Here is a 17,663-nt window from a genome sequence, read left to right as displayed (position 1 = left end):
GTGTATCATGCGTAGAATGAAAGTATTCTGTCTACGCAGCTAATAAACAGTGTAATTGTCATGAGATAAAACTTTATAGGAGCATTTTAAAACTAAGTGCCTGCTAATTACTAGTATATTAGGTCATAATGGAAACGGTCTGTTGCTGTTTGCGCCATTTTAAAACGCTTCTGTGCAAATTAAGGGCTGCATTAGTAACAAATTACAGATAAAACAAAGTAGTCGCCTGAGTTATATTTAGCCTCTGGTAATGTTTTTTTTTTTTTTTTAATAAAACTTTATTTAGAATTAAAAAACTGGTAGAAACTAATTAATCAAAAGTACCAAATGGTGAAGTACACATTAGTACAACTTAGCGACTGAGCTCATGACTTGGTATAATAATGCAAAGCAAATAAATAAACTTGTGTACGAATAAATAAGTAACATACTATTTTGGACAAGTAAAGCTTGATTTGTGTTTATGTATTTTATGATTTTAGCTTTTTGATTAATATTTAAATATTGTGAAGGGTTTGTTTTAGCCAATCTTCATTTGCTGGTGAGAAATTCAGCCCAAATGTTTAGTGTATATGTAAAACATTTCCTTTTTGGGGGGGAAATTAAAGGTTTCATAACATAGTAATTATCACTTGTTGCCTGAGGTTCTTTAATGTGACTCCAGGTTTGACTAACTGTGTTTTAGTGCAGAGACACTTGTTTCAGTCAATGCTGAACATTTCTCTCCACAATTTGAGGTGAGTTTCTGGACTGATAATAAAGTCCTGCTACCGACTCCCTGCAAAATGTCAAACCAGCATCGCCCCGCTGGTAAAGAACGCGGAAGCAGCGTCGGTGCGGAGCCGGGACGGCGGAGACGTCTCCAGACCTGAACCGTAACCTGGGGAGGGCCCGGGGATGAGGACGTGCTGCGGAGGGGGGGCAGAGCGGCAGCGGCTCAGCGAGGAACAAGTGACCGCTTTAGCTTCATGTCACACGGAGGGAGACACGGACGCTACCCTGCCGCTGTTAGCAAGAGGAGGAGCGGAACAGAGGGAGAGTGAGGGGGGGCTGCCGGCCGGAAGGGACATCACTCGCTCGCGTTAGATCTCCGATTTATCCGGTTATCGATTTGTGTTTAGCGATAATCTCCAAAAAGAACAGAAGGAGAAGAAGAAGGAGAAGGGGGCTCGGGGGATCATCTGCTAGCTTGTAGCCTACCGCCATCTCTCCTCCGCCTCCTCCGCCGGAGCGACCGCCGTGTCTTCCGCACCATGGGGAACGCTGCCACCGCCAAGAAGGGCAACGAGCTGGAGAGCGGTAAGTCCCACTGATTTACCTGCTCCTGTTTTTCTGTGTTATTATTATTATTATTATTATTATTATTATTATTTATTGTTGCCTCTCCTGTGCCGAGCCTCCTGTGACAGTAGCTAGCTAACCAAGCTATCACAGTTAGCGCTGTCCCATCCGGCAGCTGGGGAGGGCCGCCTGTCCTCCCCCCTCCTTCTCCCACCACCACCCGCACACACTCGCTCTTTAGTTAGTTGACGAACAAAACAACCATCTTTGGGGTGTTTTTATATTTCTTTAGTTGCACGTTCAACCATTAAAGGCCCGGCTAAAGTTAGCTAGCAGCGAGGAGACCCCCGTGCATGTTGTGGTTTTCTGGAGGCTTCAACGGGGGGGGTTGGGGAGGGGAGAGCACTGACAGACAGTGGTAACAATCTATGAAGGCATATCACAGGGCTGCTAATGCAATGCTGATCGATCAATTCCCCCCCAATATGGGTGATTTCCCACTAAACGGTTGTTTGCAGCTGTAGCACAGGGGGGGGGGGGGGGGGGATCGAGCTTGATGGCCAGCTAGCCTGCTAACTTTAGCTATGAAGAGGGGGGGATTAGCCCTCCGAAGGCCCCTGTCATTGCATTGCCTCTTGGTGGTGGTGCTGCTGCTCAGGCCTGCACACACATACACACACACACACCATTAAATCCTTGGATAATGGCTAAAAAACCTCCAGTGTAGCATCAGCTCATCACATCTTCCGTGCTGTCGCCTTCAGCTCATGACAATCACGACTTGCTTCTGACTTATGTTCAGTGTTGCAGCCTCTTCCCAGCACACTTAAACTTAAATCTCCGATACTCGACCACAAAACCCCTGAGTAATTGATATAAATACCCGGTAAATTTATTTTTTTTGTACTTGTGGGACTGTTTCTGCCTCGGGCTTCGCTGCCACATTTTTATTCTTGGCTTTATAAACAGAGCTTTCCCTCAGTACAGTACCCTGACCAAATATGGTGAAGAAATGACAAATGCCCTCTTTCCATTCATAAAACAGGGAGCTACTACTGTCGTCCTGGCATATGCACACGCACACACGCACGCCCACACAAACACACTTGAATCGTGTCACTCGTGTTTATTTAGAGTCCCCATTCGTGGTGCAGGTCCACCGGGGCTCACTTCTCACACTCGGCTTGTCATTGACTGGGGCAGCTTGTCACCAAACCTTCGTCAGAGGATAAGGGGTATTACAAGCTTTGAAAGGTTTGACGTAATTCAGCCTAGGCCAGTGTTACTTTGCACTTAAATACTTTGATGTGTGCAGCTGGTCATCACTGAGCATCCCATCCCAGTGTATCACAGGCTTCCTCGTGCCTGGTTGGACACGTTAAAAAAAAACCATGGTGGGTTTTTTTTTCATGGTGTGATTGATTTTTCTAGAATCAGTTCAAATTAGTCATTTATTCACTGAATGTGTCCCCTACCTTCACACACGTTTTACACTCTTAAACCCCTGTAGGGATCCATCTGTGTTCAGTTACACACTTGGTTTTAAAGCAGTCACTTTATGATGCAGTGAAACATTCCTCTGAAGTTTATTGACCTGTTGAGAGAGACCAGGCAGGTACAGTGAACTGTGCCTGCTCGACATTCAGGCAGACAGAGATGATCAGATCAGCAATACTGCCAAGCATTTCTTTTGAATGCAGCTATGATCTGGAGATCTTGGGCTGTGGCTAACTGTTAAACCAGTTTGAGCTGACACGATACCCTGAGCTGCAGATTTGTCTATAGAAAAGCAGCTCTGACGACCTGCTCACCTACAGCGCTGTTTATACACCAGACTACCTGTGTTTACTCTATTATCGCTGCCATTAGCTGGACCAGTTGGAACCGCACCAACATGGTCACAGTTGGTCAGGGGGAAATTAAACAGCTGCCATTATGACACCTTCCCCCCCCCCCCCCCCCATGTCCATGTATTGTGTTTCACACTATACTTTAACAGAACAGAGCCGCCAGCATAACTAAACTAAGTTATTCTTGTCTGGTTTTGGCATTGTTCTCAGGGAAGTTTTGCCAACTGTGTTGGCTTTGGACCATTTAATTTTCCCTCAAGGCACAAAATGTTGGAGAGAAGTTTGTGTGAACAAAAACAACTCATATTATTACCATATGGAGAATATTAAATCAGCATTGCAGTTGTGTTCGAGGCTTGCAACTATTATTTGACTTGTAAAATATCAGACCAGAACCGAAACAGCTAATATATCAGTTAGTTTATCACAAAGACTTATCAACATCTGTTTAATAATTCACATTTTCAGTAATAATTCAAGTCTCTGTTTACATAATTAAAAAAATTATGTATTTGGGACTTAAATGGTTGTTTATGTACTAATAAAACGTATATTATCTTTTCAGTAGCCTCTCAACTGATAGAAAGTTGTTGTAATTCTTCTAAATGAGTTTATCTCAGTTTTCAGAATTTGGTCTTCCTTGTAAGTTAACAGAAACTCACAATCTACACAGTAGATAGTAAATCTTGTTTCTCTCTTGTATGGATCGTTATCTTTTCCGTCTGATCTAATATGCACGACTGAATTTCTACCACTTGACATTCTGTTCCTGTTCTCTGACAATCAGTCTGTTTTTAAATCCCACAGGTGAATGTCAACTCTGTTTTCATTCTTGTTGCTTTGATTCACTACATATGCTTCATGTTTGTTGATGTGTTTTTACTTGTTGTTCTGTACATGAACTCTATATTTCTCTCTTCTCTTCCGTATCATCCCATCCATGTGGGTGGTTGTTCCTGCAAAACCTTGGTGATCAATAGAGACCTTTGGTATGCTCATTCCTCCAAACGATGACCAGAATGGCAGAACTGCATTGGTCTCATTGTGACAGACTTGCTAGTTGTGCTTGCTTTTTATTGTGTGCTTTGATAATGAGTCCGTGTTTTTGTTGTCCACATTCTCTCAATCTGGATATCTGCTGTCTGCTGTGTTTCCCATACATTGGTTTGTCTCTGCTTACCATTACTATGCTGTGTTTATTAGCTTTCCACCAAGTCGCATTAAGTGATGCACAAGACACTCAGACGAATCTGCCCTGTAACTTTTCAGTGTTGTGGTCCCCTTCCCTTTTAAATAAGTCTACTAAACAACACAAAACATACTGAGTGTCTTGGCATGCATCACTTGTCTGCCTGTCTTGAACGTTGTCGTCTTGTGTTTGTGTTTTGTCTTTCCTCTTAGAACAAAGTATGTGGTATTCTTAATATTTCATTTATATCCAGATGAGAGTTGACTTTGTCCCTTTCTCTTCTGCATTGATTTGCAATTTAATTTCAATTTACCTCAAATTGTCCTTTCCCCTCATAGTATGATAGCATTTGGTCTTTTTGCCAGTCCCATCTAATACCTGAATGTGTTTTTATAATAATAAACCCAAATTACATTGCAGAGGACAGTGGGCTAGCTGTATCTTAGTATGCTCTCCTTTTCTCTTTTAGTGAAAGAGTTTCTAGCCAAAGCCAAAGAAGATTTCTTACGGAAATGGGAATCCCCACCACAGGTGAGAATAAGTAAAGGCTAAACATAATATTAGCTCTGTCCACACATGAGGCTAACGCATTGTTATTTCCACAGAGCACAACGTGCCTCGATGACTTTGAGAGATTAAAGACCCTGGGTACTGGCTCGTTTGGGAGAGTCATGCTGGTGAAACACAAAGGAGCAGAGCAATACTTCGCCATGAAAATACTGGACAAGCAGAAGGTCAGTCGAAACCTGTATCATAAATATGCAGGTACAACTAGAATGGCCCCCGGTGGAGCACATACCTCCAGCAACAGTCCCCTTAAATTCAATCAAGCTGCACCGGATTGCACACATGCCAAGATTTCAGTTTTTTCATCAAGATCCATAATTAATCCCCAGGGAATTAGTTAAAATATAAAAAAAAACCTCACTAGGTTAAAGAAAGTGAAGAGAAAATCCTGGCTTCACCCCTTTTGTACCGAGCTGTGCCAAAATTTAATGGGCTCTTTCTTGACATGTCCCCTCCTTCCACCAAGTTTTTTGGAATATGGTTCAGTAGTTTTTGTGTAATCCTGCTGTCAAACAAACAAACAGACAGAGGAGAAAACAGAGCAGAGGTAATAAAAGACTGGTGCCATTATATTCAGCAAATGGTCTAAAATGACATTTTAACCTGTTTTGTTGCATTATGGGATTACCAGAGAACACGAGTAAAATATATAAATAAATGACTCAAAGCTTTCCTCATTCCGCTCAGTGTTTTCTCTGCTGCTCTAGTTAGTGAGATTTGCCCTACAAGCTCATCTTATCTCTTTTCATCTGTCAGGTTGTGAAACTCAAGCAAATAGAACACACATTAAACGAGAAGAGGATATTACAGGCTGTGAGCTTCCCCTTTCTCGTCAGACTTGAGTACGCGTTTAAGGTATGTGTGCTTTTTTTTAATGAAATAGAATAATATAAATGCATTTTCTGTAAAAAAATTATCAGCCATTTAAGTGCCTTTTGGTTTTTGTAGGACAACTCCAATTTGTACATGGTGATGGAGTATGTTCCAGGAGGAGAAATGTTTTCACACTTAAGACGAATTGGAAGGTTCAGGTGAGTAAACACTCATGACATGTAATTCCCAGTGTGTTACTGTGCAGTGTTTCCATCGATTTGACCTTTTATTTTCTGCTGTTTTGTTTTCCAGTGAACCACATGCACGGTTTTATGCCGCTCAAATAGTGCTGACGTTTGAGTACCTCCATTCACTAGATCTCATATACAGAGATCTGAAGCCTGAGAACCTTCTCATCGACCACCATGGCTACATTCAGGTGAGCTAGAACATAACGAATGAGCACATCATGCTTCTGTGTATCATCTGTCCACACTGTGGACCCATGCTCAGTATATGTGCTCCTGACTTCCAGGTGACAGACTTTGGATTTGCCAAGAGGGTAAAAGGCCGGACCTGGACGTTGTGTGGGACACCGGAGTACCTGGCGCCAGAAATCATCCTCAGCAAAGTACGGAGCTTTTTGTTAAATGAAAAAACTGCATTTGGATTTAGAAAAATACAGAAAATCACTTTGTTTGAGGCGAATTTGCTGTTACATATGTTTGCAAGCTCATGTTATTATCATCCATTTCGGCATATAAGACACATGTGGAGGTCCCTTCTTAAAAATAATACATACTCATATACCTGTTATCTGTCTTGACTGTTTCAGGGCTATAACAAAGCTGTGGACTGGTGGGCCCTCGGAGTTCTCATCTATGAAATGGCAGCTGGCTACCCTCCGTTCTTTGCAGATCAACCTATTCAGATCTATGAGAAGATTGTGTCTGGAAAGGTGAGCAGGCAGTTGTTTTTATTTATAACTTCCAAAATGAGGGGAAAAATGCAACCGACTAATAAGCTCTTCTTTCTTCCAGGTCCGATTTCCCTCCCACTTCAGCTCCGACTTAAAGGATCTGTTGCGAAACCTGCTGCAGGTGGATCTGACCAAACGCTACGGCAACCTGAAGAACGGAGTCAATGACATTAAGGGCCACAAATGGTTCGCCACAACAGACTGGATCGCAATCTACGAGAGAAAGGCAAGACACCGAATACCATTTGTAGTGACACCACACTGAGCTACCATTACATAAGTTAATTAGATATTGATTTACTCACATTGATCTTTTTTTGGTAGTTGTAAAATTCCCGGCTATGATGCTGCAACAGTTTATTTTCCAGGAATGTGTCTGAGGACTGTACATCATCTTTTTGTATAGTTCTGGGTTCCAGGTGTATGGACACTGTTTGTTTTGTGTGGATGTTCACGCACAAAAGTGGCTTTCAGAAATGAATGTCACATGCCATTTTGCTTGTTGTTGTTTGATTAATCAAAGTAGACGTTTAGCTCAGGCTTCAGTCCCATTGATCTGTTGATTCTGTTTAACCTCGATCACCAAACAGTCATTCAATGCTTTTACCAACTTTAGACCAACTTTCTGGTCAAATGACTCCTCAGAGCCGAGCCTGCTGGTTGTGGATTGTTGTTTTTACATCATATCACCATTTCTGTTACTTTATGTCCTTCCCCGATTTATTGTTGCCTTTAATCTTTAGAGTAATTCAAAATATCTGCTTCCACAAGCTCTATAACAATGTTAGATTTTTCTGTATCTCTCCACCGTCATTGTCTTCTCTCTACCAGTCAAACATACGACATGTTTACTAAATACAGAGTTGAGGGAGGTGGACTGACGACTTAGCAGAAATAGTACACCGATGCCATACATCAGTCTGGGGTTGACCTTTAGTCAAACAAATGTGTAGATTCCTGTACAGTGGGTGAAACAAAGCAAACATGGGAAGTGTACTTTAGCCTTGAAAGTAGAAACAACCCTGACATTTATTGATAATAGACTGAGTTTCACTTGAGAAAGGTTTGAAATAGTTTTAATTTCAAGTGATTATTTATAAGTTTTTGTAATCACAAAATATAAACAAAGACGTAAGACAAGTAAGCAAATATGAAATATGTTTTGGGGAATTGTCTGAAAATAGAGCAACATTACAGCTAAATGTTTGGTAAAAATTATGATGAGGGTGCAAAACAAAAGCCATGACATCAGGAGCCTTTTGAAGCTGTTGTTTGCTTGAGATTGACTCCAAAGCGTATACTGTTGTCTGACCTTATCTAAAAGCTTGAGAGTTCATGTTGTAACTGTTCTGGATGTCAACACTCAAAGTTGTGAAGATAAACTTGCTGTCGAACAGAGGGTGAAGACAGGAGAAGTGATCATGATTGACAAGTGTCAGTTTTGGAAACTCACAGAAATCGTTGGACCCAGACACACAATTTCGACAATCGAAAAGTGTGGAGGGAGACGGTTTCACACACTGATCATCTGTCAAGCACTTCATTAAACACTCACTAACTCATTTAGTTGTCATCACTCATAAGCATAACAATCAGTTCTTGCTATTTTCTTGACATTAACTTAAATACTGCATGTTGAAATGTGTATTTCTCTTATTCCCGCAGGTGGAAGCCCCATTCATACCAAAGTGCAGAGGCCCAGGGGACACGAGCAACTTCGACGACTACGAGGAGGAGGAAATCCGCGTTTCTTTAACGGAAAAATGCACGAAAGAGTTTGCCGAGTTTTAGGACGCGGGAACATGGATATATCAGGGAAAAATAAGGGGATCTTTGCACTCTTCTAAAGACTTGGGAAGGAGCAGAGACCATCGTTTTTTCAGATCTACTACATAGTCCCTTCATTCCACAGGGCTGAGTGAGGTCGCCATGATCCTTGGGTGCCGATAACCTCTCACTGTCACGTACCCCTGCGTATTAAAGCAGACACACCACTTATTTCTTTTACTTTTTCTTTTTTTTGTACCTACCAACTGTTTTGTTTTTTTTACTTTGAAGCAGTTAGTCTTGGATGTTGTTATCCCCTTTTAAAGTATGACATTTTTCTTTTGAATTTATGAGGAAAAACTGAGATAATGGCCAATAACAGTCCACACATTGTAGCTGACTTTGTCTGTGGCAGTTCGACACACAGATGTGTGGGTTGAAGGGATCCCCCCTCGTCGTCAGCAGTGTATATTTAATGGTCTGTTACAAGTCCACATCACATTGGCTATTGTAAAGTACTGGCCAGCTTTCAGACGTAGTGTTCGTCCTATGTGCATATCTGTCAGTTTTGTAAGACATTTGAACACGTCGGGTGTTTAAAGCATGACCAAATAGAAAATATTGGGTGACACAAGAAGAGAGGTCCTTTCCTTTCTTTGCTTTTTGCCTTAGAGAGCCAAATCCTCAGATCGCCCCCCCCCCCCTCCCACTAAAGCATCCGCTCACTGTCTTCTCTGTATCCTGACCCAGGCACAGCAAGCCATTGCAGAAAATGACAAAGGTTGTTACATTAGTCAAATGCTAATCCAGTTGTTTGTTTTTGATCCTTTTGGATCTGTGAGTTACATGTAAAATCTGTCATCTGCTATCTTCCTCTTTTCTTTCATCGCTGTGTCGAACATTATAGTCATATTGTCCCTAGATTTCAGGTCTGCTTATAAAGACCAATCGTTACGAGTCTGTGGAACAATGTGACTTCGGTAAATTGAACAGAGTGAAGTGAAATCCTTTTGAGGGTTTCCATTGAGTGTAATGTTACGTTAAGGGGATCATTGTGAATGGTGTTGCGGCTCCATGCCTCAACATTGTTAGTGATACCTTACAAAAAGTACAGAATTTAATAATGTATTAAATTAAGGATATTTTAAAATCGTGAGAAACAGGAATGCAAAACTGTAATTTGCCATATTTTCCCTGTTACCCCCCCAAACAGATTGTTGTTTCATTCTTGTCAAAGAATGTAGATTTGCAACTTATAGGTATGCATATTTGAAGGCTTGATTTCAAGGTACAGTTTTCCTCACAATACACTGTCTAAAATAAAGACTGCTCCTTTGTATCACATGTAACCCTGTTATTGTTAAGCTCATTACATTATACGTATATGCATTGTTTCATATATGTTTTTATTTATACACATTAGAGATGCTAATAAATTTTATTTTTAAAAGTGTTGAAGGTGTGCAGCTCTCCTTGCTTTGGAACATTTAGCACTGCCTACTGAAGATTCAACTGGAGATTGAATGACAAAGATTAGAGTAGTTCATGAATGTGACAGGACACTAGACTCCTGTGTGTGTGTGTCAGTTGGTTTGTTTCTGTTTGTCAGCAGGATTATGCAAAAACTACTCAACAGATTTCCATGAAACTTGGTGGAAGGATGGTAATTATGAGTGTGTAGAATTTGGTGTGGCTTGATCATGGACTGTGAAGATGGATGACTGGTCTCCACTTTCTCCCACTAATCGCATATGTAATAATAATGACATAACTAATTAAAATGTAACATTATATTTACAGTAGTTTATATATCATTATCCTTTTATTTAAATTCTATTAACTTTTACAGTGTAGGTACAGTATTTAATATATTCACTATACTTTTATTTACATCTTATTATATTTTACAGTATATGTGCGGTATTTAATATATTAAATATACTTGTATTTACATGTATGTACAGTATTTTATAAACTCAAATACCCTCAGAAGAGGAGAGAAATCTATCCGCGTTTTCAACTTCGCCTTCTGAACCTTCGCTCTTGCCGTAGCAGCAGACACGCGGGTCGCTGCTGCTGCCACTGAGGAAACATGGCGGGCATGGAGCTGCTGTCGGACCAGGGTTACCGTCTGGACGGGCGCAAAGCCACCGAGCTGCGGAAGGTGCAGGCCCGCATGGGGGTGTTCGCTCAGGCGGACGGTTCCGCGTATCTGGAGCAGGGGAACACGAAGGCTCTGGCTGTGGTGTACGGTCCTCATGAGGTAGGAGTCCCGGGTGGAGGAGGAGGGGGGGGCCGGTTCGTCTGTTCCCATGAACCATACAAATATTCATCTACTTGTGTGTTGCGCGTGTGTTTAGATTATCAGCTGATCCATCCAGGTAATGTTTGACCTTCTGTTTTTAAAACGGAAAACATCGAAGATTAAAGTGCAAATCTGGATCTTTTTGCGTTTTATAATCAGAAGTAAACAGTAAAGTTACTAGAGCCAAAATAAATGCCTCGTTAACTCACTGCTCTGATCAAAAGTATGTGGACACTTGTGGATTTCTTATTTTCCTCATATGAAGTTACAACACTGACGTTTCCCACCATCTCTGTGGGGAAGGGTTAAGAAGAGACACAGCCCTGACCTCTGACCTTTCCTCCATCCAACACCTCCACACGGTGCTCTACATCTGACTCCGGAGTCTATACAGAAATGTTTATTCATTATATATCAGTAATTAGTGTGAATGTTGAGACAGGAGTCACATTGTTGTTTTCCCATTTTTCTTTACTTCTCTTCTTATGTTTGTTTTTTCATCGCAATTCTTGGACCTTGGTCACCAACAACACCCGCATATTACAACCATCAAAACGCTCCTCACGTTGTATATAAGGGTAGTACATGAATATAGATAGATATGTTATTAAATGTGTATGTTTGTCGCCCCCTAGATGCGTGGCTCACGGAGTCGGGCTCTCCACGACCGGGCCGTTATCAACTGCCAGTACAGCATGGCCACATTCAGCACGGCAGAGAGGAAGAGGAGACCCCATGGTGACCGCAAGTCAACAGAGATGAGCCTCCACCTCAAACAGACGTTCGAGGCCGCTGTGATGACCCAGCTTTACCCGCGGTCTCAGATCGACATCTATGTCAAGGTCAGTGGTTAGAGCGCTCAACAGGGAAACGTGGTTTTAATCGGGTTTCGTTTGCTTTTTCTTGATTTGATTCAGTGAAACTTTTCTTCTCAAACAGATTCTGCAGTCAGATGGAGGGAACTACAGCGTGTGTGTGAATGCCGCCACTTTGGCTGTGATCGACGCAGGCATCCCCATGCGGGACTACGTGTGCGCCTGCTCAGTCGGGTTCGTGGACGAGACGCCCCTTGCAGACCTTTGCTACGCAGAGGAAAGTGGAGGGCTGAGCTCTTTGGCCTTGGCGCTGCTTCCCCGGAGTGGACAGATAGCCCTGCTTCAGATGGACGCCAGACTGCATCAGGACCACCTCGAGGCGCTGATTGAAGCGGCCATGACGGCTTGTAAAGGTGTGAGCAAGGTGCTGGATGAGGTGGTGCGACATCATCTCCAGGAAGTGTCGATGCTCACTGGAGAGTGATGCAAGACCTTGGATGGATTGTCTTGTTTTTATTATGCATTCATAGCAGTTACTTTGTACTTTTGTATATAAGTGGGGAAGCCAACAATAAATATGTGAACTCTGTACCCTGTCAGTGTTGCTTATTTGTGAGTAGCTGAATTTATTTATTCCACTAGCTGTAGCACTGATTAATCTGACCAACTGCTAACATGTACAGAAAGTGACAGATTCGTATGGTTATTGTCAGACGCTCGATCCAACCTCAAACCAAACGTGCAAAGATGGAAGAAAAGACAAATCTTCTTATCACTTTCAAATGATTAATCTCTGAGAAGCTTTCAATATGTTGTGAAGCCCAATTTTCTCAAACTCTTGAATTTATCAAATTTATGTTAAACTTGTGCTCGAGTTTTTCATACAAACAAATCGTTTTGCTGGTTGATATAATTTTGAAATAACACCAATGATAAAGCAATTGATTGATAGCATATGCGAATAAGCCTCAAAGCTGTCGTATTTCACATCCTGTTTTGTGCTTCGTATTTTATATTTGTTGTGGATATGAAATTTTATTTTATTTTTGGACCGGAAGTCCGTCCGCCACGTCAATGTTCCCGCAGGAACAAGGAAGCTGGAGACCTTTTATTAGCTGCTGTGAATGAGCTCCACCCCGGCAGGTGGATGTGACCGGCTGTAGCCTGTAAACAGGTTTGTTTTCATACTTATTCCGTTCAGAAGTGAATCTACCTCAGTATTTCACACAGTACTTTGAATAAACACCTCGGTTTTGCAGATGGCGGCTGTTTTACCGTCCAGTGACCTGAGCCTGCTAGCTAACAGGAGGCTAACCGCTGCTAACAGCAGGCTAACCCCAGCTGTCAATAGATGCTGCAGCAGAAAACCGACACAATCACTGATTAATACATCCTCACATTAAACTAAAACTCGTGATATTAAGCGTTTGCGGTCGTCAGTGATAAAAAGTATCTGTATTTCTATTAATGTGCGTATTTTAAATGTTAAAGTGACGTGTGTGTGTGTGTGTGTGTGTGTGTGTGTGTGTGTGTGTGTGTGTGTGTGTGTGTGTGTGTGTGTGTGTGTGTGTGTGTGTGTGTGTGTGTGTGTGTGTGTGTGTGTGTGTGTGTGTTGCCGCAGACGACAACATGGGGCTGCTGTCGGACCCGAACCGGAGACGGGCTCTGATCAGCCTGCTCACCCGCCTCAACACCCCCATCTGGTGAGTCCGCAGCCCGAGAACCCGGTAACACCAGCCCCACCTTGACTGCGTCTATTCGTATTTCACTCATTACTTGCTCATATCAAATATTAATATACAATAATCCCTTGAGAGGTGACACAGATATTTCACCTCACTCTTGTTCATGGTGACTCTCACTGTCTGTGTGTCAAGTTTCAGAAGGTTTTACTGTAGAATCTTTGAGAAAATTACATATATTTAATATGATATAATTAAATTATAGCCACTTCCCCTTTAATTTTCATAAAAACATGCATATAATATTCCATTTCATTAAACTTGTTAATGTCTTGTGTGTAAATCAAATCAATCGTCAATAATAAGTGTCATTAAACCTTTCCACTCCAATGAACTGTACCGTAAGACCACAAATAGACAGGCATCGATTTTCAAAGTGCCGCTGGCGTGTTGGGGTTTTCACAAACAACAGACACTTTTTCTTTTATTACTCCAGCCACTGCACCTTCATATAATTTCTGTCATTTCCATGTCCCTTCCTCAGTATGGTCTGCTACATGGCGGGCGTGGCCTGGTTCATGGGTTTGGCGTTCGAGCCCTTCACCCTGCGGACGTACATGTCAGAGAACGCCATGGGGTCCACCATGGTGGAGGAGCGGTTTCCAGCAGGGGAGAGGGCGCTGGCCACCGGCAGAGAGTTCGCTGCTCATAAGAAGAAAACTGGGTAACATGTTAACGCCTGAATATAATCTGTCAGATGTTAAATATTTAATGCTCTGTCCTGGTTTTAGCTGCCATGCTAAGCCCCATAGTATTCGTTGTTGTGCTGTAGTGTGATCACTTGTGTCTCTGCAGTGGGATGCCTGTGGATTGGTTGGTGAAGACGATGCAGGCTAGAGGGTTAGAAGTGTTTACACAGAGCTTCTCTCGCACCCTTCCCTTTCCTGATGAAGACAAAGAGAGATATGTGAGTTACATTTTTGGTCTCACATTCTTCTCTTTTCACTTTTACTCTTTAAGTGACTGCCTGATTTTTAAATGATTTTCATGCACTTTTGGTGGATCCCCATTAAATTCAGATGGTGAAAGGCACGAATGTATACGGGATCCTCCGGGCCCCTCGAGCTCCACGGACTGAAGCGCTGGTGCTGAGCGCTCGCTGCAGCCCGGGTGACGACAACAACCAGGCTGTGGGACTGCTGCTTGGTTTGGCCCAGTACTTCAGGGGTGAGTGTCGCACCCAGTCTGTGTTATAGACATACATATAGTCCACAACACCTCACTCTACCTGAATGCAACATTGTAAATACATATACTGGACAGTTGGTGCATTTTATTTATCTATTTATTTGTAGTTCATTCAGTTTGTGCGCTGCAGGTTAACATCAGTTTTTGGGCTTCACACAATGTAAATGATGATTTCTTGGTTTTCCTGCTGTTTTCTTCAATAGGTCAGATTTACTTGGCCAAGGACATAATCTTCCTGGTGAATGAACATGATCTGATTGGTATGCAGGCCTGGCTGGAGGGCTACCACCACACCAACACCACAGGTGATCACCTGCTCTCACAAACCACACCAATAAATATCCCTGCTAGTTTTAAATTCTTCATTTACTGTCGGAGTCAGCACCATTCAACCACGTTCTTTCAGAGCTCATAACAAAAACAAATTTCTCAATTGACTTCCTGTAGGAATGGACTGGACTCCGCTGCAGGGCCGCGGCGGTTCAATCCAGGCTGCTCTGTCCCTGGAGCTCAGCCACGACCTCATCACCAGCCTGGATCTGGTGTTGGAAGGCCTCAACGGCCAGTTACCCAACCTGGACTTAGCCAACCTCTTCTATGCCTTCTGCCAGAAGATAGGAGTCCTGTGCACCATCCAGGGCAAGGTTGGCCCATTTCCTCTTCTCTCTTGCATTGTGTTGATTACCTCTGGGTTGGATGGGTAACATTACGCTCTTGTCTGTTTCTGTAGCTGCAGAGGAACGACTGGGACAGTGTATCTGGCTACAGCCACGCAGTCCAGACCATGATGCTGATGGTAATGAAGCAGGCCAGTGGGCGACCTTGGGGGGATCACGGCTTGTTCCTGCGCTACCACATTGAGGCCGCCACCATCAAGGGCATCAACAGCTTCCGCCAGTACAAGACTGACGCCACCACCGTCGGCAGGTCAGAGCGAGCTTCTATGGACTTTTTCTAGTATTTAGCTTTAATGTATTTATGTGGGTGTGCACCTGATAACTGCTGTTTTTGCCCCATTGAACATCCTTTAGACTCCTGGAAGGAATGTATCGTAAGCTGAATAACCTTCTGGAGCGTCTGCACCAATCCTACTTCTTCTACCTCATGCCGTCGCTCTCTCACTTTGTCTCCATTGGTTACTACATGCCCGCCTTCGGCCTGCTCGCCGTCATTCTGTTGCTTCGTGTATCCTTTTATAATCATTCAATTACAATTTGAAAAGGTACAATTACTTGTTAAAACTATGACTTTTTACTTGTCAATTGTAAGTGTCACAGTTTCCCTTGACAATGCTACAGGCCTTAGACCTGTGGGTTCAACTTGTGACTCCACCACCGAGGACAGAAGATGGCGTCATTGACATTGAGCAGGTGAGAAGCAGATATTGAATTATTCACCTCCTCAGAGCTGATAAATCACCACTTGAAATAAAATCTGTTTCCTCCCGGCAGTCGAATCCAGGAGTGCTGTCTGTGCTGACTCCTCTGGTGATCAGCCACATGACTGGAGTAGCTCTGTACATGCTGCCGATCCGTTTCCAGGAGCTGGCCGTCGAACACTTCCCGGTGTCTGAGACCGAGGCCGTGGTCCTGACTGCCATTGCTGTTTACACGGCGGGGCTGGCTTTGCCTCATAACACAAACAGGTAATTACTAATCCCTAACTAACCTCTGATATGGTTTTAATGCTCTTTTCCATGTCTTAACCAATGTATTATATGTTCAGAGATACAATATTCTGAGCCAACTGCGCAGTGAAATCCTGTTGCACAAAAAGAATAGGAAAGTGGGTTTGTGAGTACAGTCTCAATGTAAGATATAAGAAATTAAATTTAACCTGTGTAGTTCAAAATCTTATCTCTAATTTGAGCAGCTGTAAATGACCATGTGCTGCTTCAGTTCAGACAGAGGGTAAACGTGAGCAACCTATAAGATCACCGTGATGCAGGAGAGTGAGCTGTTCTTTGTACTTCTTCCTGTTCCAGACTCCTATCGGGCGAGGGGACGGAGCAGGGCTGGAAGGTGCTGAAGCTGGTCGCAGTGCTTTACCTGGCCGTGCTGCTGGGTTGCACCGCCCTCATCAACTTCTCTCTGGGCTTCATCCTGGCTCTCAGCCTGGTGCCTGTGGCCGCCTTCGTCACACCCCACGTCCCAAAGTAAGAAAGGGACACTTAGTGAGATGTAGAGGTGTTAGTCCAATGGAAGTGATACTGAACTGTCCTCTTCTTCTCCACTCAGGGTTCTGTCGGCCTTCGTCTTGGTCATCCTCAGCCCAGCCTGCACGCTCCTCTTCTCCGTTTTTTTCTTCCAAGAGCTGCAGGAAATACCCGTCAGCTTCCAGGAAGGTTGGTTGCTCTACCTGTCGGTCATCTCGCAGGGCATCTTGGACCACTGCCTGTACGGCTCTCTGGTCTACCCACTGATAGCCCTGCTGGTCTATCCTTGCTGGCTGCTGTTCTGGAACATCCTCTTCTGGAAGTAGAGACTGATGAAGCAGGACTTTGAAAGAAACCCCTCTGAGGTATTTTCAGGTTTGTCTTCAGCTGGAAGAATGGGAGTTAAATCCACTGGAGATTGAAAAGCAGATAAATATCTCTCCCTGACTTGGAAAGACTGCAGTGACTCCTCCTACTTTCATTTGTTGTTATTTGTTGAGATTTCAACTACCAACTCCAAGTATTCAATTCTTAAAACAATGGAGAACAACCAGGCCTTCTTGATAAACAGAAACTTTCTTTTTCCAACATTTTACAAATTATTAAGTGAACAAAGGGATGATCTTACATAAGTAACTACTGGGCTGCCTTCTGTAAAAAAGATTTAACGTGGTTTCTGTCTTTTGTTTGTGACGCATAAGGAAAAACACTGCACTGTTTTTATGTTTTGTTGCATTTAATGTTTTGTTTATGGATGATAATGATATGATAATAATCAACATGTTTATTCTATGGGGGAAACAGAAAGATACCAATTGGTCAATGAACAGCCTGCAGCATGTGAGACATTCATTCACCTGCATCTGTTGAACAAACAAACAAACAAACAAACATCACTACATCTAATATTTTTATACTTGTTTTGATAAATTTCTTTGGAACGTGTTTATTTTATATTTATGAATTCTAAAATAAAAGACTGGAATGTGCAAATGTTTGGAACATGTTCTTT

General features: G+C 42.8%; 3 protein-coding genes across 4 annotated transcripts; all 3 read left to right on the top strand.

The window, feature by feature from the left end:
• Nucleotides 1-797: 797 nt before the first annotated feature.
• On the top strand, nt 798-9,901 carry prkacbb (protein kinase, cAMP-dependent, catalytic, beta b). Of its 2 annotated transcripts, XM_034614762.1 has the most exons (11): nt 798-1,299; nt 4,112-4,120; nt 4,790-4,851; nt 4,926-5,054; nt 5,644-5,742; nt 5,836-5,918; nt 6,013-6,139; nt 6,236-6,331; nt 6,536-6,658; nt 6,741-6,905; nt 8,345-9,901. In XM_034614762.1, exons 1-11 carry the CDS (start codon nt 1,254-1,256, stop codon nt 8,468-8,470), a joined length of 1,065 nt encoding a protein of 354 aa, XP_034470653.1. In that variant the 5' UTR covers nt 798-1,253; the 3' UTR covers nt 8,471-9,901. The 2 variants fall into 2 exon arrangements, with proteins under 2 accessions (XP_034470653.1, XP_034470655.1); XM_034614764.1 differs by lacking the exon at nt 4,112-4,120 and having other exon boundaries at nt 803-1,299.
• Nucleotides 9,902-10,491: 590 nt separating this feature from the next.
• Nucleotides 10,492-12,155, top strand: exosc4 (exosome component 4). The gene is made up of 3 exons (XM_034614766.1): nt 10,492-10,709; nt 11,387-11,593; nt 11,691-12,155. Exons 1-3 carry the CDS (start codon nt 10,539-10,541, stop codon nt 12,048-12,050), a joined length of 738 nt encoding a protein of 245 aa, XP_034470657.1. The 5' UTR covers nt 10,492-10,538; the 3' UTR covers nt 12,051-12,155.
• A 497-nt stretch (nt 12,156-12,652) lies between these two features.
• Nucleotides 12,653-17,633, top strand: gpaa1 (glycosylphosphatidylinositol anchor attachment 1). Its single transcript, XM_034614757.1, has 13 exons — nt 12,653-12,743; nt 13,175-13,269; nt 13,793-13,972; nt 14,104-14,215; nt 14,328-14,475; nt 14,700-14,801; nt 14,944-15,140; nt 15,227-15,423; nt 15,528-15,681; nt 15,795-15,866; nt 15,948-16,141; nt 16,481-16,651; nt 16,734-17,633. The coding sequence occupies exons 2-13, from the start codon at nt 13,196-13,198 to the stop codon at nt 16,975-16,977; spliced, it is 1,845 nt and encodes a 614-aa protein (XP_034470648.1). The 5' UTR covers nt 12,653-12,743; nt 13,175-13,195; the 3' UTR covers nt 16,978-17,633.
• The last annotated feature ends 30 nt before the right edge of the window (nt 17,634-17,663 follow it).

This window comes from Hippoglossus hippoglossus, chromosome 17, assembly GCF_009819705.1.
Source record: "Hippoglossus hippoglossus isolate fHipHip1 chromosome 17, fHipHip1.pri, whole genome shotgun sequence".
Lineage (NCBI taxonomy): Eukaryota > Metazoa > Chordata > Actinopteri > Pleuronectiformes > Pleuronectidae > Hippoglossus > Hippoglossus hippoglossus.
Note: the sequence above shows the minus strand (reverse complement) of the source record. Positions and strands in the feature narration are given on the sequence as shown.